This window comes from Amia ocellicauda, chromosome 4 (assembly GCF_036373705.1).
Source record: "Amia ocellicauda isolate fAmiCal2 chromosome 4, fAmiCal2.hap1, whole genome shotgun sequence".
In the NCBI taxonomy this organism is placed as follows: Eukaryota; Metazoa; Chordata; class Actinopteri; order Amiiformes; family Amiidae; genus Amia; species Amia ocellicauda.
This window is the reverse complement of record NC_089853.1, coordinates 46,986,789-47,009,300: the sequence shown is the minus strand read 5'-3', so window position 1 is coordinate 47,009,300 and position 22,512 is coordinate 46,986,789. Positions and strand designations below refer to the sequence as shown.

The window sequence follows — 22,512 nt, the reverse complement described above, 5'->3', positions numbered from 1 at the left end:
AGTGCTGTAAAACTAAGGGCTTTACAGATGTTCCTTTGACATGGTTATAGAAGGTGAATGCATTCCAAGCCCATAACTGTCAGTTAACCACGTGTGAATGCAAATTGAGGTTAACTCAATCCAGTATTTAGCTCTTCAGTTGGTACTGTGCAGGCCGCAATCCAATGCAGTATAGGATTTGAACATGCTTCCCAGGGAGAGCAAATCAAAGCAGCACGAGTGGACTATTATTGAAAAGGAATTTTAAAAGTATTTAAAAAGGGTTACCTGGTTTATCACAAGCTGTAGCTGAAACAGCTGATTGCAGTCAACCGAAAAATATGTTGTAATATTCCATTCAGCAAATGATTAAAGTATGGAAAAAGCAGTTCTCTAAAGACTGTTCCAACATAATTTGGTTCCTATTGGCCAGATTATATATTTTACAGGCTTTTTTAATGTCTAGTGTTGAGTGCAAACAAACTCCTACTTGTAAACTGCAGAATAAAATAACTACCATTACTTTTTAGCTAAAATATGATTTGAACCAGATTAAGTTTAGTTTATGCAATACTGTTAATATATTTGTTTAAGAAGCTTTTTCACAAGGTCAGTTAAGGTTATTTAGACTTGTATTATGAGAACCAGCAAGTAATGCACTGGATGTTATCTTTTGCATTGGATATCTACTGATTTTAGGAGCATACAAAAATGAAAATCCTTAATAGGGAGAGAAATCTTCTGATTTGCGTTTTTGTTTTTTATTTGGTTTTCCAAAACCTATTAATCCCTAGTGATGTGTTCCTACTATGAGTTCTGTCTTGAGTGTTTCATTATCTTGCTCTGTATTGTACATTTATTGAAGTCAGTGTGATTCATTTATCTTCATGGGTGCCTGTAGCCCAGCACCTTGCTGTTGAGGTCCTGCTGCCAGCAGATTGAAGAATAAGAACAAATCAATTTTTGAATTCTTGGTGGTGGTTGTTTTTGTTTTACTTTTTAGAAAAGTTATAGTAAAGGTGGGGGTTTTCAGCAAATTGATATTCTCCTCAGCAGTGTGTGTGTTTGTATGGAGCATCAATGGTACATTTGAAATTGCTGAACACAGTGAACACAGTTATCCTGTATCTTAAATGGAATTGGTTTGACAGAGCAATTAAGTGATCCAAGGCAACACACTAAATTCTTTGGTTAGGAATTGTAAAAAGCTGCTTATTTCTTTGAATGGGAGGGGGGGGGGGGGATTCCACAAAAAGGACACGGTTTTCCTTAGGGATTTCATAGAGATTAATTTAATCATTAATTTACGTTTTACTATTGTTTCACATTTTCCTTTAATTAGAGTGTTTGAAGTCATTTAAATACAATTTGTTTGTGTCTATAAAGTGACATTAACAACCCATGGCAAAGAAAAGCTCGGTGGAGGAAGCACAGTTTTTCTTCAGTATTGATGCAGTAATGCTTTAGGGAAACCGCTTATCTTTTGAGATATCCACAAGGATTATGAGGGAACATACTAGCCTGATTAATCCAAGTTCCACCAAAAACCATAGACTCTATGAAGGTGATCTGAGAATAAAATGCATGACCCTTTAATGATAGTGCCTGGCACAGCATGGGTGCATACAGAGTTTGTAAGCCAAGGCGTTTAATCAAGAACCGACCTTCCCTCAACCTCCAGTCCTCATGGAACAGCTCGTTAATGTGTGAATGAGGCTGGGATATCATTAGTCTAATGGGAAATTAGAAGCGGCTCTTTTCCAGGTCATGCCAGCAAAGCTTCTTTCATCTTCCCATTTTTGTTGTGGTCATCCTCTAGATTTTTTCCATCTCTTGCAATGCGTTTGACCCATTGCCATTTTAACATTTTCACTCTTTCAAATGTGCACATATTTCTTGTTTGTTTTCAGATCCAATTATTTGTTTTCCTGTCTCCTCGTTATTCTAAGCATACATCTTCTCAAGCTTCTTTGTGCAGTTTCCAGTTTGTGTCATTTTTGCATTCACTTTCCTCTTTCCAAATCACAAGTCACAACCATAGACCATAAACAGTCTGCTTAAACTAATAACACACAAATCATTGTATTTTTCTTGTCTATATTGAATACATAATTTAAACATTCACAGTGCAGGGTGGAATAAGTATTTAAACCCCTAGGCTAATGACTTCTCCAAAAGCTAATTGGAGTCGAGAGTCCGCTAACCTGGAGTCCAATCAATGAGACAAGATTGGAGGTGTTGGTTAGAGCTGCCTTGCCCTATAAAAAACACTCACAAATTTTGAGTTTGCTATTCACAAGAACCATGCCTCGAACATAAGAGATCTCTGAAGACCTTAAGATTAAGAATTGTTGACTTGCATAAAGCTGGAAAGGGTTGCAAATGTATCTCTAAAAGCCTTGATCAGTCCACAGTAAGACAAATTGTCTATAAATGGAGAAAGTTCAGCACTGTTGCTACTCTCACTAGGAGTGGCCATCCTGCTAAGATGACTGTAAGAGCACAGTGCAGAATGCTCAGTGAGGTAAAGAAGAATCCTAGAGTGTCAGCTAAAGACTTACAGAAATCTCTGGAACATGCCAACATCTCTGTTGACGAGTCTACGATACTTAAAACACTAAACAAGAATGGAGTTCATGGGAGGACACCAAGGAGGAAGCCACTGCTGTCCAAAAAGAATGTCTGAAGCTTGCAAAAGAGCACCTGGATGTTCCACAGCACTACTGGCAAAATATTCTATGGATAGATGAAACCAAGGTTGAGTTATATGAAAGGAACACACAACACTGTGTGTGGGGGGAAAAAAAAAGGCACAGCACACCAACATCAAAACAACATAACCCCAACTGTAAAGTATAGTGGAGAGGGCATCATGGTTTGGGGCTGCTTTTCGGCCTCAGGGCCTATACAGCTTGCTATCATCAAGGGAAAAATAAATGTCTCAAGTTTATCTGTCCTCCAATTGAAGCTCAACAGAAGTTGCGTGATGCAACAGGACAACAACCCAAAGCACAGAAGTAAATTAACAACCGAATGGCTTCAACAGAAGAAAATACGCCTTCTGGAGTCCTGACCTCAACCCAATTGAGATATTGTGGCATGTCCTCAAGAGAGCGATTCACACCAGTCATCCCAAGAATATTGCTGAACTGATACAGTTTTGTAAAGAGGAATGGTCCAAAATTCCTTCTGACCATTGTGCAGGTCTGATCTGCAACTACAGGAAATGTTTGGTTGAGGTTATTGCTGCCAAAGGAAGGTCAACCAGTTATTAAATCCAAGGGTTCACATACTTTTTCCACCCTGCACTGTGAATGTACAGTGTGTTAAACAAAGACATGAAAACGTATAATTGTTTGTGTGTTGTTAGTTTAAGCAGACTGTTTGTGTATTGTTGTGACTTAGATGATCAAATTTTATGACCAATTTATGCAGAAATCCAGGTAATTCCAAAGGGTTCACATACTTTTTCTTGCCACTGTATGTTGAATGTACAGTGAGGGGAAAAAAGTATTTGATCCCCTGCAGATTTTATATGTTTGCCCATTGGCAAAGAAATGATCAGTCTATAATTTTAATGGTAGGTGTATTTTAACAGTGAGAGACAGAATAACAAAAAAATCCAGAAAAAACGCATTAAAAAAAAAAGTTATAAATTGATTTGCATGTTAATGAGTGAAATAAGTATTTGATCCCCTATCAATCAGCAAGATTTCTGGCTCCCAGGTGTCTTTTATACAGGTAACGAGCTGAGATTAGGAGCACTCTCTTAAAGGGAGTGCTCCTAATCTCAGCTCGTTACCTATATAAAAGACACCTGTCCACAGAAGCAATCAATCAATCAGATTCCAAACTCTCCACCATGGCCAAGACCAAAGAGCTGTCCAAGGATGTCAGGGACAAGATTGTAGACCTACACAAGGCTGGAATGGGCTACAAGACCATCGCCAAGCAGCTTGGTGAGAAGGTGACAACAGTTGGTGCGATTATTCGCAAATGGAAGAAACGCAGAATAACTGTCTCCCTCGGTCTTGGGCTCCATGCAAGTTCTTGCCTCGTGGAGTTTCAATGATCATGAGAACGGTGAGGATGAGAACCTCCTTCCCTCAACCAGGGCATTGAAAATGGGTCGTGGATGGGTATTCCAGCATGACAATGACCCAAAACACACAGCCAAGGCAACAAAGGAGTGGCTCAAGAAGAAGCACATTAAGGTCCTGGAGTGGCCTAGCCAGTCTCCAGACCTTAATCCCATAGAAAATCTGTGGAGGGAGCTGAAGGTTCGAGTTGCCAAACGTCAGCCTCGAAACCTTAATGACTTGGAGAGGATCTGCAAAGAGGAGTGGGACAAAATCCCTCCTGAGATGTGTGCAAACCTGGTGGCCAACTACAAGAAACTTCTGACCTCTGTGATTGCCAACAAGGGTGTTGCCACCAAGTACTAAGTCGAAGGGGTCAAATACTTATTTCCCTCATTAACATGCAACATGCGTTTTTCTGGATTTTTTTTTTTGTTATTCTGTCTCTCACTGTTAATATACACCTACCATTAAAATTATAGACTGATCATTTATTTGTCAGTGGGCAAATGTACAAAATCAGCAGGGGATCAAATACTTTTTTCCCTCACTGTATAGCCAACTGCAAACCTGAGTCTAGGTAGTTGTCCTGCTATGGGAGTTTTCTTTTCTTGTTTTTGGTTCTTTTCTGAACTGAGTTTTGTTTAGAAACCTCCTGATTCTTTTTGCCAGTTCGTGATATCAAGTCATGTTTTTTGGAAACCAGACTTGGACTTGGCTTTTGGATTATGGATTTAAACTGGTTGCTGTTTGTCATGTGTTAGTGTCTTTCATTTGCTGCACATATAAATAGAGACCCGTAAATAGGGACATTTAGATTATACTGGAAGAGGAGTTGGGATTTTGTAAGGGTTTTAATATGTCTGTTTCTTTTCATCATGAGCACTGTATATAATAAATCACTTTTTGCACCAGATTTTGTGCCCGTTTCCTAAACCCCACCTTATAGATCTAAGCATCATGGTCCATTGTGATCTGTCACATTTAATTTTCCAATTCTTTCAATACTTGATTGCGCTAAAAAGTTGTGCGCATGCTTAGACCGAAATATAGTATAAAATATAATTTGATTTAACCGATTGTTGCTCATTTGAATGTATGTTTTCAGATTGACATGAGATTAGAGGGATTGCAGGCAGTAGGAGATGGGAAGAGAGTGATTGATTGAGTGGCAGTGATGGAGAGCAAGTTTAAGAGGAACTGCCAATGGGGAAAGGGGTTTAAAGTTAGTAAAATCTCAGTCAAATTTGCTTCGGTGTGGTAATCGGGAATGTGCGAAGCTGTTGGGAGTAATTAGATGGGAACCTCGGGCTATGCTTTCACTGGAAGCCTCTCTTTCTTTCTGAACGGCTTCAGAGCCACAGAGCTGTTTTAAGATTCTTTATGTAGTGGTCTGTTGACCTTCACAATTGTTATTAGACAGTAGCCGAGTTGTTTCAGAAGACTCTTCAAAAAGAATTGAAAATCCTGCCTGCTGCCAAAAAAGAATAATCACGTAATTAAATTGCTTCCAGGCAAACAAGGATTTAAAGAGCTTATAGTGGTCCTGTAGCAGCTGAGAATGTCTTAAGCCCTAGAATATAGGTGAACAGATAGTGCATAGTCAGACAGATGGGAGGATAGAGATAAGGGTCTGTATGGGGGAGTTGGGGGGATGAGAAAAAGGTAATGGAGTTGGTTGAGCAATGTAGCTTAGAAGATCAATATCCGATATGAGATTCATATTTGAAGGAATCCCACCAGGTTATATTTGTGAGGGTCAGTAGGCTCATTGGGAGCTGAGACTGCAGTTATTACGAGAAATCACGTGGGGTGAGAGCATAAGTATCTGATTTGTACCGCTCACTCCTGTAACCCTTTTAATAATAGATTTAGTCCCAGATGTTCTACTTACTGAACACCAAGGCACTACTTTCCTCGTCAGACGTAGGGAACCGAGCGAAGCAATTATCACTGGGCTACAGTTAAACTTTTTAGTACTTTGGTACATATCGGACTTTGCAGGTTTAATGTCTCAGCACTTTGTGATTCGGGTTAGTCTTATTAGGGTTGAGAACGTGGTCGGCTTAATGATTTCAAAAGGAATTTAAACTTGAATCGACTCAGTGAAAAGTAATAGAACCTCAATCCCAAATGAGTGTAGATCACTTAAAGGTGAGGTTCAGCACGGATTTATATTTAATTAGAAAGCAAACTCGCTGCATAAGGAAAAGGATTAGGTAAATGAACTCTTAACCTTTCAACACACAAAAAAAGCTGGTAAAAAAAAATTCTAAAGTGCTGGAACAGATTCAGCAGGTATTTGTGGTTACTAAAATACATTTCTGGTATATACACTCACCTAAAGGATTATTAGGAACACCTGTTCAATTTCTCATTAATGCAATTATCTAACCAACCAATCACATGGCAGTTGCTTCAATGCATTTAGGGGTGTGGTCCTGGTCAAGACAATCTCCTGAACTCCAAACTGAATGTCTGAATGGGAAAGAAAGGTGATTTAAGCAATTTTGAGCGTGGCATGGTTGTTGGTGCCAGACGGGCCTGTCTGAGTATTTCACAATCTGCTCAGTTACTGGGATTTTCACGCACAACCATTTCTAGGTTTTACAAAGAATGGTGTGAAAAGGGAAAAACATCCAGTATGCAGCAGTCCTGTGGGCGAAAATGCCTTGTTGATGCTAGAGGTCAGAGGAGAATGGGCCGACTGATTCAAGCTGATAGAAGAGCAACTTTGACTGAAATAACCACTCGTTACAACCGAGGTATGCAGCAAAGCATTTGTGAAGCCACAACACGTACAACCTTGAGGCGGATGGGCTACAACAGCAGAAGACCCCACCGGGTACCACTCATCTCCACTACAAATAGGAAAAAGAGGCTACAATTTGCACAAGCTCACCAAAATTGGACAGTTGAAGACTGGAAAAATGTTGCCTGGTCTGATGAGTCTCGATTTCTGTTGAGACATTCAGATGGTAGAGTCAGAATTTGGCATAAACAGAATGAGAACATGGATCCATCATGCCTTGTTACCACTGTGCAGGCTGGTGGTGGTGGTGTAATGGTGTGGGGGATGTTTTCTTGGCACACTTTAGGCCCCTTAGTGCCAATTGGGCATCGTTTAAGTGCCACGGCCTACCTGAGCATTGTTTCTGACCATGTCCATCCCTTTATGACCACCATGTACCCATCCTCTGATGGCTACTTCCAGCAGGATAATGCACCATGTCACAAAGGTCGAATCATTTCAAATTGGTTTCTTGAACATGACAATGAGTTCACTGTACTAAACTGGCCCCCACAGTCACCAGATCTCAACCCAATAGAGCATCTTTGGGATGTGGTGGAACGGGAGCTTCGTGCCCTGGATGTGCATCCCACAAATCTCCATCAACTGCAAGATGCTATCCTATCAATATGGGCCAACATTTCTAAAGAATGCTTTCAGCATTCATCAATGCCACGTAGAATTAAGGCAGTTCTGAAGGCGAAAGGGGGTCAAACACAGTATTAGTATGGTGTTCCTAATAATCATTTAGGTGATTGTATACTTCCGTGCAGAATGAATCCTGTGGCCTGGCAGTCTGTAGTGCTTGGCATCACACAATTGGCTTAGCCCTGCTCTGATTTAGAGGGGATGAGAACTCCAGAGAATTATAATGTGTGTCACAGCTGCACACCACATTCTTGACCAGGTACCTTCAGGGCTGTCCTTAATCCCCAATAGGACCTAGTGGCTTTGACATATTGCATCCCCAAGTTCCATTACATCCTTGGCAATCTTTTTCTGTTTGTTTAAAATTCACTTACATATTGGAACTGACATTATCTGTTTTTAATGATAAAAAAATGGAACGTCTCAACTATGGAACTTGGTAGCAGTGTTTCGATTCGATTTACTGGGGGTAATTTATTTTTCAGTCTAGGTTTATTTCGTTTACTGGTTTTGATTAGAAGCTAATTCTTGTTGAATAAACAAGTTTCAGTTATTTCCTTACGTATGCTGAGAGTCTGATTTTCACAGTTAAATGTTTGTACCTTGAGAGAAAGAGAGTTTCATTTACTTTTTTCCCCTCGTGCTTCAGCAGCAGGTGAAAATATGCATGCATTATTTATTACAGAGAAAATAATTAATCTGTGTTCTAACAGTTTAAGCAGGACAGTGCCAATAAGAAATACAATAAGTGAAGAGAGCATCGTGTTCTAGCACTGCATACTTACATGTATAGATTTGTAAATAAGTATCTTCTGACCCTTCTGGTGAGTTTTTGTCTTTCTGATACAGTTTAACAAAAGATAGAATTTTGACCTTCCCATTTTCAAACTTTTGATATATTCATGGTTCCCTCTCTATCTAGTATGATTGAATCTATTCAAACTTATAAGTGGCTGAGTGACTGACCAACCTATAAAGGGTTTAATGGATGGACATCTTTGAGCTCTGCCCTCGTAAGGTGTAGACCATCGAGTCTCCAGCCACCTCCTTTTGCCTCCCAAATGGTATAAATTGTAATGGCTTAGAGGCTATCACAGAGGCTGTTTCAGAACAAAGATAGTATCTGTAAGCATAGAGTGCTGAGATTGCGTGAAATTGATTAGCACCAATGGCAAGTAATTACTGCCGCAGCACTGTCAGGTTAATAAGGATTTCTGTAGGGCCTCGGGCTCTGAATAACTACTGCCAGCAGTTTGAACATCTGTACTTCTAATAGTGTTGTCATAGGACTGGCACTTTTATGGGTATTGGCACATTTTGAATGCAAACATTGAGAGAAATGTCCATAACTCAGGGTTTTTATGGCACAGCAGTAAAAAGGGGTGTAAATTACTTCCTGGGATGAGAACTTGCTATGTGCAGAACCTTTAAAAAATATCAAGCAGGACTGAAGAAAGTATTTCTCTCAAACTCGTTTAGGTTCTTATCTCATGAAGTGTTGTTATGGGAATGGTTTGTGTTCAATTTAAGTGGCTTCTAGATAGAATTTAAGATGAGCTTCTTTGTTCATCTTCAAAACCCTAAATCGTACATTTTGTTTTGCTTTGGAGAATGTCTATATCCAGCCACCATTAAACCAGCTCAGACATTGCTGGGACATTAATTGTAACAGTCCCTTTGTTTGTTGTGAAAGACTCGAGCTGAGCTTTGTGGTTCCTAAAACTGTAAGGCTTATAATATGGTATTTATTACCACATAACTGTGTTAGTCTCATCAGCCATATTGTCTATTTGGGATGAAAAATGGGAAGAAAAAAGCACTTGGTATTACTTTGAAAATCCTTGAAAAGGGTTATTTATTGCTAATGTTGTGGGATGATTTTCACTTTGTTTGCTGTGTATTTCTGTGTATTTGAAACAAGTTACTTGTATAGATAAAATACTGTTCTCCACCGTTTTCTACCCCAATTTGGAGTTGCCAATTAAAAAGCCCGACTCACCACTTCGATTCCTGTTCCTCTCCAGGGGGCATGCGTATCTGCTAACCCATGCTCCATCAACTCCGCTATTTTTCAAAACCAGAATCCAACCGCCCCTCTGTTGCATCAGTCAGAGGATTTGATGCAGATAGAATTGGCTTAACACAGGCCTTTGAGAGGCCACAGTGGTGTCTCAACTAGGGAGAAACAAGTTATCCCTAGCTGGCTTTCACCCTTCCCTCGGGATTTGAAACAGTCTCACTCATGCTTGTAAAGTCAAAGCATGCACCCTGGGTTTGAGCCTGTGACCGCCACACCACTGGGGAGGCTTTGAACAAGTAATTCTTAAAATACACACTAAAAATCATACAGTACAGCCTACCAAACTTGTTTGAGGGGGAAGACAAATCTCGACTATGCTATTAGTGTTTATTAAATCGCCAGCTGTCAGTTGCCATACAGAGCGTATAAACTCATTGTTTGAATGGTTCCTCGGGCCCAGTATTGTGACTCAAGGTTTCTGCCTACAGTTCTGCTTCCTTAACTCTACGAATGGGTCCAATCATAACCACAGATGCCTGCCTCTGCCGATCTCTGCAGGTTTTACGCTACCTGAAGACATTTCCGTTGTTTGGGTTTATTCTGTGTTTTTTCTCCTCGTGGAAATGCAGAGGCCTCACAAATAAGCAGATGTGACAAGCCTTGTAAATACAAAGTGCTAAGCACAAGGAAAGTGCTGATAAAATAAGTCAGAGGAATTTTGCTTGCCCACATCATGCTCGGAGGAAAGCCTTCTGTTTTCCATTTCCTCTAGCAATTTTGTACACATTACTGAATCTGTCAGAAGTCTGCCAATGCAAAAAGACTCGCAATTGCTCCCTGGTATCATTCTCCATTATTGGATATTGCCAGAGTGCGCCTTAATTGACCTGCAATGCATTAAATGCTGCCACCATAAAAAGTTACTGGAAAATGTTTACAAGCTTTTTTATTTATTTATTTAATGAAGAAATCTGAGATATTTAGTTACATGGTCTTGGCTCTGTGGTATAGTCCTATCATAAAGGCGTCCCCATTAAAAATGTTTACAAAAAAAAGAATCTCTTTGAGTTGGTCAGATATACCACTGCTAATTAAAGAAGCTTCTTCTAAGAAAGAAAATGTGAGTTTTTACATCTGTGAAGTTCCCTTAAAGAGCTATTCATCCTTCTTGTCTCTACAGAATGCAAGTTGTGTAATACTCTGTGGAGAAGGGTTATGGTTTTCAATGATAAAGGACTATGCAAGTCTAAATCTTGTTTTTATTATGTAGATCCTCTGACTTAGTGGCTCATTATGTTTTTTTGTCTTTGTTGTTGTTGTTTTTCCTCCTCCTGCGCCAGTTTTCTCTAGAGGACGTCTTCTAGCACTCTTCAAAAACAAACACACAAAAGACATCTCTATTGCACTGCAAGATAAAATAATTTGAGGCATTGGCTGCAGCTTAAATGGACTGTGGAACTGGATCTAGATTCCCTTCTCAAAATAATCACGTTTTAAGATGCAATCCCTTTACACCGAAGTATAGTGGGAAAGAATTCGACAATTAGTTAAATCACAGAAACAAAGTACTGCAGATTTGTACCCAATAAGAAGGTTTTAGCAGTAGAATTAGTCCCTCGTATCCGAAGGCATCCAAGGTACTCTACTGTATTGTTTATCAAGCTATATGTGATGAGGCTTTTTGTTTTGTTTCACTCCTCCCCCCTCTATCTTATTGACTCCCTGTTGATTCTGTATAGATCGGACCTTTTGTCTGTGCCCCAGAAACACTCCGAAGGCTAAATGCGTTATGAGGAAATGTCTGTGTTGTATGTTTCTATCCTCAATCACAATGTTTTTATCCGTGGACAACTGTGGTATGATTTCTGAAACTATCTTGCATTGGCAGGATAAACTTGTGTGTAAAGCATGCCATATGAGATGTAGACAACAGTTCAGAAAAAAAATAGTGTTTAGGCCTATATAAATATTATTGCTGTTCTTAATAGTGGTCGTTACGATAATCTAACATGGTTGCTTCCTATCTCCCTACCCCCTCCACCACCAAGTTTTTGTTTGTTGTCTTCTGGTGCTGTTTTATTGCTTGTGCTGGGCTTGTCACTTTTGCAGAAATCTATTCTTCGGATGCACTTGCCAATTTCCACCTAGAAAGCTCTGACCTGAAGGGAGAACCCATTTCAATAGGAGCAATTATTTCACACAAAAATGCCAACTGTCACGTACATTCAGGGACAGCTTCTGCAGTACAAACCCTGGCGACAAGGAAAAACTTGATGCATACTGGTTAGACGTTTCCGTACTGTAACCTTCAACTGGACATCGGCACCAGTGCTCGAATCTTGCATTAATTGTGTGTGTGTATGTGTGTGTCAAACCTGCTGCAATGGAAACCTGGCCACTAATACATAGCATAAAAACGTATACAAGCTGCTAAGTCATAGCAATTTCAGTGTTAGGCCTGGAACTGAAACAAAAAGATTGTGTTATAGTAAAGATGACTTAAGACGTCTCAAACCATGCATTATCCGGAAAGCCGCAGTCGCAGAAATAGATGATTGCATACACAGAGGCACTCAACACATGCATGCATGCACAGATGGCAAGCTCTGTGCACAACTTAATCTTAAAACAAATTGGTTCGTAGATAGATCAATAGAAAAATTGGATTCCCAGTGGATGGTCAGTAAGATAGATTAGTAGATAAAAAGTAGAATGAGAATTATCCACTTGTTGTTTTTATATATATTTTGCCGCCAAAACAGCCCTGACCCATCAAGGCATGGACTCCACTAGACCTCTGAAGGTGTGCTGTGGTATCTGGCACCAAGACGTTAGCAGCAGATCCTTTAAGTCCTGTAAGTTGCAAGGAGATTGGGCTGGCCATGACAGGGTCTTGATCTGGTGGTCCTCCATACACACCTGGATTGGCCTGGCTGTGTGGCACGGAGCATTGTCCTGCTGGAAAAAACAGTCCTCAGAGTTGGGAAACATTGTCAGAGCAGAAGGAAGCAAGTTTTCTTCCAGGACAACCTTGTACATGGCTTGATTCATGCGTCCTTCACAAAGACAAATCTGCCCAATTCCAGCCTTGCTGAAGCACCCCCAGATCATCACCGATCCTCCACCAAAGACACTGTGGCTTGTAGGCCTCTCCAGGCCTCCGTTTGACCTCTATGGTCCAATCAGCCTGGCTCTTCTTTGCTTCTCATTGATGAAAGGCTTTTTTCTAGCTTTGCATGACTTCAGCCCTGCCCCTAGGAGCCTGTTTTGAACTGTCCTCGCCGTGCACTTCACCCCAGCTGCCATTTGCCATTCTTTTTGTAGGTCACTTGATGTCATACTACGGTTGTTGAGTGACATTTCGAATGAGTTGGCGGTCATCCCAGTCAGTGCAGAGTCATTTTCGCTTGACATTGTTCTTATGAACTGCTGTCATTGAAATTTTAAGTGTTGAAGGAACCCGATGCTCACTGTATCCCTCTGCCAGTAAATCCAGAATTGAACCCTTCTTTTCTTCACTCAAAACTTTCCTTTTCAACTTTTTTGGCATGGTCAGTAGTTATTTTATGATTCCAATTACTTTTGAGCTACTACTAGGACTGTTTTTGCCATCCAGCAGGTCCTATTGCAAGAGGATAGTGATGACCACAGCAGTGGTTTTTATACTTTTCCTCGTTAAATAACATTTGGTTCAGGTGATCACCTAATCAGTACCTCGTTCAGTAGAATGAGGTGTGCCTGTGTTGAAATTCAACAGACACTGGAATGGAATGGCTGCCATACATGTAGAGATGCTGATTTAAGAAAAAATTGCAGTGGTCTCTTAATTATTTCCAGAGCTGTATATATATAGTGTGTGTGTGTGTGTGTGTATATGTATACACAAGCCAGCAACATTATACTTCATTAATGCATTGTTTGTTGTAATTGACAGTTAGTTAAATCATTACAATTAACAGCAATACAAATATACAGCTGTGTGTGTGTGTGTGTGTGTGTGTGTGTGTGTATGTGTATGTATATGTATATACATACATACAGTACTGTGTAAAAGTTTTAGGCAGCTGTGATGAAATGCTGTAAAGTAAGAATACTTTCAAAAATAGACATGACAGTGTACCTAGACGAATTGATGCAAAGGGTGGTCACACCAAATATAGATTTTTAGATTTTTCTTCCGTTTACTCACTTTGCATTTTGTTAATTGATAAATAATCTATTGATGTTTATTTTTGAAAGCATTCTTACTTTACAGCATTTTTTCACACCTGCCTAAAACTTTTGCACTCTATGTGTGTGTGTGTGTGTATATATGTATATATATATATATATATATATATATATATATATATATATATATATATATATATATATATATATATATATATATATATATATATATACACACACACTCACCTAAAGGATTATTAGGAACACCTGTTCAATTTCTCATTAATGCAATTATCTAACCAACCAATCACATGGCAGTTGCTTCAATGCATTTAGGGGTGTGGTCCTGGTCAAGACAATCTCCTGAACTCCAAACTGAATGTCTGAATGGGAAAGAAAGGTGATTTAAGCAATTTTGAGCATGGCATGGTTGTTGGTGCCAGACGGGCCGGTCTGAGTATTTCACAATCTGCTCAGTTACTGCGATTTTCACGCACAACCATTTCTAGGGTTTACAAAGACTGGTGTGAAAAGGGAAAAACATCCAGTATGCGGCAGTCCTGTGGGCGAAAATGCCTTGTTGATGCTAGAGGTCAGAGGAGAATGGGCCGACTGATTCAAGCTGATAGAAGAGCAACTTTGACTGAAATAACCACTCGTTACAACCGAGGTATGCAGCAAAGCATTTGTGAAGCCACAACACGTACAACCTTGAGGCGGATGGGCTACAACAGCAGAAGACCCCACCGGGTACCACTCATCTCCACTACAAATAGGAAAAAGAGGCTACAATTTGCACAAGACTGGAAAAATGTTGCCTGGTCTGATGAGTCTCGATTTGTGTTGAGACATTCAGATGGTAGAGTCAGAATTTGGCGTAAACAGAATGAGAACATGGATCCATCATGCCTTGTTACCACTGTGCAGGCTGGTGGTGGTGGTGTAATGGTGTGGGGGATGTTTTCTTGGCACACTTTAGGCCCCAATTGGGCATCGTTTAAATGCCACGGCCTACCTGAGCATTGTTTCTGACCATGTCCATCCCTTTATGACCACCATGTACCCATCCTCTGATGGCTACTTCCAGCAGGATAATTCACCATGTCACAAAGGTCGAATCATTTCAAATTGGTTTCTTGAACATGACAATGAGTTCACTGTACTAAACTGGCCCCCACAGTCACCAGATCTCAACCCAATAGGGCAACTGCAAGATGCTATCCTATCAATATGGGCCAACATTTCTAAAGAATGCTTTCAGCACCTTGTTGAATCAATGCCACGTAGAATTAAGGCAGTTCTGAAGGCGAAAGGGGGTCAAACACAGTATTAGTATGGTGTTCCTAATTATCCTTTAGGTGAGTGTATAATAATGTGTGTGTTTTCTTTTCCCCTGCTCAGGACATGGTGCGGCGCGGAGAGATTATCGATGACGCCATGGAAGACGAATTCTATTTACGCCGTTTGGATTCGGGTCTCTTTGTCCTTCAGCTGGTCTGCTACATCATGGTGGAGATTAGCAATGCTAATATTCCCCAGGTAATTAGAAAAGGCAGCCAGCCGCTCCCTGAAGGCCATGTGAACCCGTTCCAGCCGCACACGTTTCTCATTCACTTTGTCACTCTCCTGCATCTTGCAATAGTGATTAATAAGCCACGGACGAGCTACTTAGTTTTCATTAAGCTTGGTCACAGGCGAGACGCAGCAGCCACGCTCAGCCTTTCATCGCCAGATTATGTACACAAGAATGTCCTAACAAGAACAATTGACACTGATTTGAAAAACGTAAAAAAATATATATATATATATATATATATATATATATATATATATAGACATAATAAATAAATATGAATAAATATATAATATAAATAAAATCGCACAGCACAACATTTTGTTTTTTAATTAAGGCCCAGGCCAGGGTAAACTGTAATGTTTATATATTGATCAATCAGACGGAGATGTGATTCTCTGGGTTTTTGCTGTTTCTGATGCATTTGTTTCCAAGTGCAATAATAAGAAGCATTCAGGTTGCTCCAGTATAGTTCAGGTTATTAATTACAGACACTGGATGTTAATAAATGTTAATGATGCTTCGTTATATTATATTTTCTTTGTTATTGTAAGTAACATTTACTTAGCCACCTCTGTTTTCACTCTGTGTGGGTGTGGAATGCAAACAGTACAGATGATGTCTTTTCATTATTCAGAACAGCTCATGGTAAGCCTGAACAAAGGGAAAAATATGGCCTTGAAAATACTGTGCCACTTTGTCTGTATAGCCCTAGAAACAATCAATTTGCAGCCTTTTTTTATGTGAATTAAAACCGGTTTTCTTTTGTCTATTATGTGAAACTCGACCCGTTGTTGGTCCAGTATCCAGTCAGGTTTCAAGCCCATTTCTCAGACGGCCTTTGTTTGCTCTCTTAGCTCCAGCAGAGGGTCCACCAGATTTTGAACCTGAGGGGTGGCTCTGTCAAGGTAGTCCGCCACATCATGAGAGGTGAGTTCACAAGAAACCAACATCTTGGAAGTAAATAATTGCTTACTGCATGAGCCACAATTATGTGTATGAGATTGACAGTGGCCCAAAGCACAGTATGTACTATAATATGAATTTATCTGAATTAAAAATGGTTGCGTTTCTTTGGCGGGGTGCTTGGAACAGGCAGGTGTTAGAATAAGATAGAAATATTATAATTTATGCCGAATCTTAATACAGCTTATAACCTGCAGTTTTTTTTTTATATATATATTCTCATTGGTGTTTATTACAGATTTTTATACATGTTATTTTTTGGGGGGTTATTCTTACAGAAACTGCTTTTAAGTCACTTTTCTTTCCCACACATTTAGCTGCATTTCTGTCTAAATGACAGGAATCAGTTTTTTTCAACAATGTTTTGTAAAACATCAAAGCACTCTTAGTAGATCTTGTCAACTCACAGAGCCCAAGAGTATAAGAACATGATTTTTTTTTTCTTTATTCTTCCTCTCATCCCACGGCAACTCTTTAATCAGTGACGTAAAATATCCACATTCCACTCGAGACCAATGTGACTCAACTCAGATTTGGTACTTTTACTTTCATCACTTTCAACACCAACTTGATAGTATGAAAAGTGGGTATGAAAAATGTATTCTTTGTGGGTAGCTCAGTGGTGTTGATAACAAATTAAAACTTGTCATTAAAGTGAGGAGCAACACATTTTGTGCTGAATGTATTTGTTGCTTGGATGTGAAGAAGAATGGAAATCGCGCTCTTAGGCCCATGACTCGGCTTGGTTCTGTGACTCTGTGGTGCAATTACATATTTGCTTGATCCACACGTTTTAATTAGAATATTTCTAGTTTGAATATATGCATATCATTTCATGAAGCCATAAAGTGTTTCAATTTCAACTGCCCTGAGAGATTTAAAAACGATATCTGTATACATACTTTTTAGTTTTGTTTAGCCGGACTCTACCCACACTCATCCTCTGTGATGATGTTTTACAGCTTGGCACCTCACCCAGCCACTTGTTTTTTTTTTTTTTCAAAAGGCACATTAATATAACGCGGGGATCTGTGCCAGTTCATTCTGTGAGCTGGCACTGTTGAACAAGAGACAGTGTAATAAAAACCCATCTGCTGATAGACTGAAGCGTAGCCAGCATAGTTGTTGCATGTTTCTTGGCTGACAACCACAAATGTTCCCTATTTTATGAAGAAATAAATATGAATATTTAATTTAAAAAAAAGAAAATTGACCTGTGATTAACTTCAGCACAGGGGGAAAATCGACCTTAAGTGCTGAAAAACCTTTACTGACATGTAAGGAAGAAGAGACCTTACGGATGTGAACTGAATCACTTCTCTCTGGAAATGGCTGTACTCAGTCCCACATTGTGAATCCAAGCAGCATACACAACAAAAGCATATGGTGTCCTTCAGGAACAAACGCATAATACTACAATACCACTGACACTCAATCATTCTTCCACCATGCCTAGATCCAGAATGAGTAGAGAACTCCAGCATCAATGTTTCTATTATTCGTACTAGGGCCTACTAATGTCAAATCAAAGAGTGAGATCACTAATTGGGCTGCCTTGTGATTTTTCGATAGCTTATTTAAAGATAAATAATAGTTGCTTTATAAAAACTATGCCTATCATTTCGTCTTTATTGTCCTGCGGGACCATAGTGTGGACAATCTGAAACCAGAAACAGCCCTGCATTGTCATCACTCCGTATTGGAGCCGGAGGGGCAGAAACGTGAATTTGTATGCATCTCACAATTCGTTTAAATAAATGTGAAGCAGGAGATTTAATTACCGCTATATTGATTATTTATTTAATGAAGGTCTTGTACTTCTGAATCATATGCAATTAAGATATTCCCTCTAGTAAAAAAATAAATAAGTTTTAATTGGGCCTGAGGTATACTAGAGAAATTACTTATTTTTACATCATACAAAAGGTTGTTTAGAGGCAGGTGTGTGCATATATAAAAGAAGATGATGCACATCCACTCTGAAACCCTATATTTACAGATTTATCAAATCTGTATTCATTATGCAACTGAAATAGCAAGCGATATTGAGAACTTGTGGCTCGGGAGGGTGCTAATTGCTGTTCCAGTTCCATTTATCCCAACAGATGGTACGTCTAGAGCTGTAGAAAGAACTTTAAGCATTTGGGCCGTGGGATGTTGAAAAGAACTGAAGATATTAAAATCTGTTTTGTATTGATCACCATCAAATGTGGCTAGAAACCCGTATCAAAGCGCTTAAAGGGGAACTTGACTGTCTGTGGCGAACAGCCACTCAGAGAAGAGTTTTGTCGTAGGGTATGAAAGGCGCGCATCTCAAAACGACCAAGATTAGGGCTCCTTCTTGAGCACAAAACCCTGAACAGCCCGGTCTTATCATTTTTGTTTTTGTGATATACGCATGCCTCTTACGTGAGTCAGCTATCATGGTATTCTTTTGTGTGAGAGCTCAAAATCTCCTTATCTGCCACCTCCACGGAGAGGTTTTGCTTATTGCAAAGATTGCCCAAACAACACTCGTCTCAGCATCTCTGATGGGTTCCACAATCTTTTTAAACACTGCCCACATTTTTATCACAGTATGCCCATAATAAGAAAATCTGCAAATCCTGCTGGGACTGGAACGAAGTGTTTAAGATGCAAGTGCAGAGTAATAGATTGTAGGTTCATTAATTCCAACTTCACAGACTAATCAAGCGCTGTCTTTTTCATTAGCGTCTCTTCCTCATGCCATGGGTGGGACTCTGAGGCAGCATAATCCTCAAAGCAAATATTAACCTGAATCCCTTTTGGTCTCCAGTGTGTAAATCAGTTTCTCTGTGTCATGAGCATCTTGACTTGCTACACACAAGATGATTCTCTCCTTTCCTACCTGTTCACATTACATTGAAAGAGCACTAAGGCCTAGTGCTAGATAATGCTTATATAAAGATGGAGGCGATTCCTTCATATACAATGAATGGTGCTGCATCAGTAGTAGAAAAATAAACACCATAAACATCAGTATTATTAGTCTTAACTAAACGTCGCCTGTTACCATAGTCTGAAGAATAGCTCTTCAACACTTCAGTTGAGTTCTGCCACTAAGTGTGGAACATAGGGATGTCCAATGCCATACCAATTGTATTCACAGTCATGCAGGTTTTCCCATTATTTTATAACCTTAAGAGACTTTGTGGGGATGTGATTATTCTCATTAAGAAATTGAAAGCACGTATAAGTTCAACCTTCTGCATCAATGAATGTTTAATCGTAATTTAAGTCCCGATATTGCTACATGTTGTTGAACAGTGTCCGGCAGTGTGCCAAGCTGCTAACTGCCTTACAGATACGATTGTCTGTGTTTCCCCACTAAATTTCCATGCCTCCTCAGCAGTTCGATTTTGGTGTTGCTTTCTTTCTACCCTTGTTGGTTTCACATCTGACTGAATTTTTCAAGGGCTCCAGTTTTCTCCAAGGTTCTTTTGGGTACCATTAAAACTTTCTTTGAGACTTGTAAGGGTGTTAAATTGGCTAGGTGAAGACTATAAGTGGTTCAGAAAATTTATTTAGGTCAGAGAAGGAATATAAAACAGGAGGAATGACAGGATTATCTGTGTCTTATTCTGAGTTGAATGCAAATCCTCCCCGAGTTTTGTCATTGGAATTCCTTGAGGTGTCACCCAACGGTATTGTGGTAAACATGTTTTCACCAGACGCACTTCACTGGGAAACCTCTGGCTTTTTTTTTTTTTTTTTCCCCACTATGTATTTTGTCCTTCCTCTTCTGGCTGTTTCGTTCTGTTCCTCCCCATAAGAAGGTAGAAGTGAATTATTAACAGTAATCCTTTAAAATTGTTACCTTTGCATAGCCATGGTGCTCTTTCTGCATTTGATTCACAATTCCCCCCTGCTTTCAGGAGTATTACCTATGCAGTTCACATTGTCCAAATCTTTGCTGCCACCGGGGGGGGGGTGGAGGGTGGGTGGGGGGGATCTCGAATGAATTCCTTCTCTATACAGACACTTAATGACTGCTTTAAAAATGCATCAAAACTGGGACTGTATAAACATTTATAAAGCTTTCTGATAGCTGAGCTTTTTTTTTTTTCTTCTCCCATACAAGCAAAGCTTATGTTGCTTCATTTTCTGTGGCTTGGAGGATTATGTTTTTAATATTTATGAGGTGCCGGAGTAGCAAGGAGATTTCTGTAGACTTAATTGGATACAATTCTACAGTGCAGCCATTGAAGAGGTGGATGCAGCAGAGAGGCCCAGAGTTAAAGCAATCTCATGCCATTTCACATCAAATTGTGACCAGACTTTTTGTTTTGCATGTGAGGTAAATAAGGGAATGCATTCAGGGCAAAACAAATGTAATGAAATGCATGCATTTTGAATTTAAATTATAGTTTCTATATACATTGGCTAAAAGAACAAAGAATGAAATCCTAAATGTATGGTGCATTTAAATATTCTGTATAATTTACATTATCCTTTTTTCCCCTCTTGAAATACGCAGCTATCTACATATGGTTTTAAAGTTCTCTAGAATATAAATCTATAAATCAAAGACAGTTTAAAGATGTATACATTAAAGTACCAGACTGGTGGTATTTGGTGTAATCAAGTTAATTCCAGCCAAGTGTTATTTTTTAAATATCTTGTTTGTTTTGTGGACCCAGTCTGTCACAAGGGAAACCATGGGGATGCAAGATGTTTTAAAGAATGTTATGATCCTGGTTTAATAGCTTATGCCAAGAGGGGCAGGTTTATATTAAAATGTATTTTCATAGGAAATTTGCATTTTTTAAAGCCATCGCATCTCTGATATCAGTAGGTCTCTGGGGACTGCCAGGTCACTTTTCAAAAACCACAATGCAGAGTTTTTGTTTGGTTGCTTATTTAAAAAACTTGCAGGTTGATGCAAAGCTGTATTAGTATGAAGGCATTGAAATTTAGTTTCCTTTATGTGTTTAGAAGTTAAATGAAACCTATAAGTATAAAGATGCTTTTTATTCATGGCAGCAGTATGGTGTAAATGAGTGAAGAATCAAATGAGGAATTATAAACCAGAAATAATGAGTTGCGGTGTCCTGATTTTTGTGTATGATGAGACACCAAAAAGGAATGACTGGAATATGAAAGGTATGTCTTGAGCAGTGTTGCTATGCTGTCCATGCACTAAACCATGGGATTTCTGTTTTGCAGAATATGCCGAAAACCTTGGCGATGGAAAGAGCGATGAGTTTAAGGAAAGCGAACAGAAAAGGATTCTCGAACTCCTTGAAACCTTTTAACCACAAACGACCGAACTCCTGGCAAAGCCACATTCCCCAAATTCGTACGTGACCTCCTCTTTAGCCTCCTTTGGTAATGAGAGGTTTCTGTGTCCATTTAACATACGAGCTGGAGGTTATTAGCAAATTGTCCTGAAGCAGACTAGCATGGCTGACCATTATATACTGTTGGAAAAAAAAATGTAAACCCTTAAAACACTTTGACCTGGTCTTCAGCAGCCTGTACATCACTGTATCTGGGACTTAATCACAGTGAATTAGAAACCTGCAGGGAATCTTACTCAAAGAAATAAGTATACATTTCAGCCACCTTTTCTTTTTGAGGACCCATCTTGTATAAATTTGTTAACGGAGTGAGTATTTTTCTAATATGTTTTGTGTTTCTCAATGTAAATTACTTTGGTTTGTTTTTCTTTTTAATAATAAAAATTATGTGTTAAAGAACAAGAGTGTACAGGTAGAAGGCACTGGTGTGTGAAATTAAAAATAATGGCTTTTATTTTGTTATCCCAGCGAGTCCTTATGTTTTACCGGTGTATTGTTTCGTTTTTTTCTCATCTCAGTGTCGCTCCTGATCTATATATGTATAGACTGAGACTCAGTTTTGTTCTGTATTTATTTTTTAACAACATTAGGATTTTGTCACTAATGGAAAAATTACCATACCTTGCCCCCTTGGCTTGCTTAGATAATGCTTTTTTTGTTTTGGTGTGCTTTTTTTGTTGCTGTTTTCATTTAATGCAAGGTCTGGATGTAGAAAAACACAAGATTGCATTATTTCTACTCTATGGCGTGGAGCACATTAAAATAAGGTATTTGTCAAGGTTTTTAATGAAAAGAACCAGTTCCGTGCATTTTCAATTACCAGTGGTGATCGCAATTGAGCTGTTTTGGGGTCAGGTTATGTCGAAGTCAGGAATTCACTCACGCCAATGCAATGACAGAAACAGTTTTGCACATTGGTGTTTTTTTTTTTGTTTTGAAATCACTCCTGTAGAATGATTTTGTGA

At 39.3% G+C, this 22,512-nt stretch overlaps 1 protein-coding gene across 1 annotated transcript in view; it reads left to right on the top strand.

Moving 5' to 3' along the window:
- Nucleotides 1–22,001, top strand: part of ctnnbl1 (catenin, beta like 1) — a 68,618-nt gene extending 46,617 nt beyond the window's left edge. Inside the window, exons 14-16 of the mRNA XM_066702632.1 lie at nt 15,089–15,226; nt 16,118–16,190; nt 21,414–22,001. Of these exons, the coding sequence (XP_066558729.1) occupies nt 15,089–15,226; nt 16,118–16,190; nt 21,414–21,502 (300 nt within the window). The 3' untranslated portion in view covers nt 21,503–22,001. The remainder of the gene's footprint in view (nt 1–15,088; nt 15,227–16,117; nt 16,191–21,413) is intronic.
- The last annotated feature ends 511 nt before the right edge of the window (nt 22,002–22,512 follow it).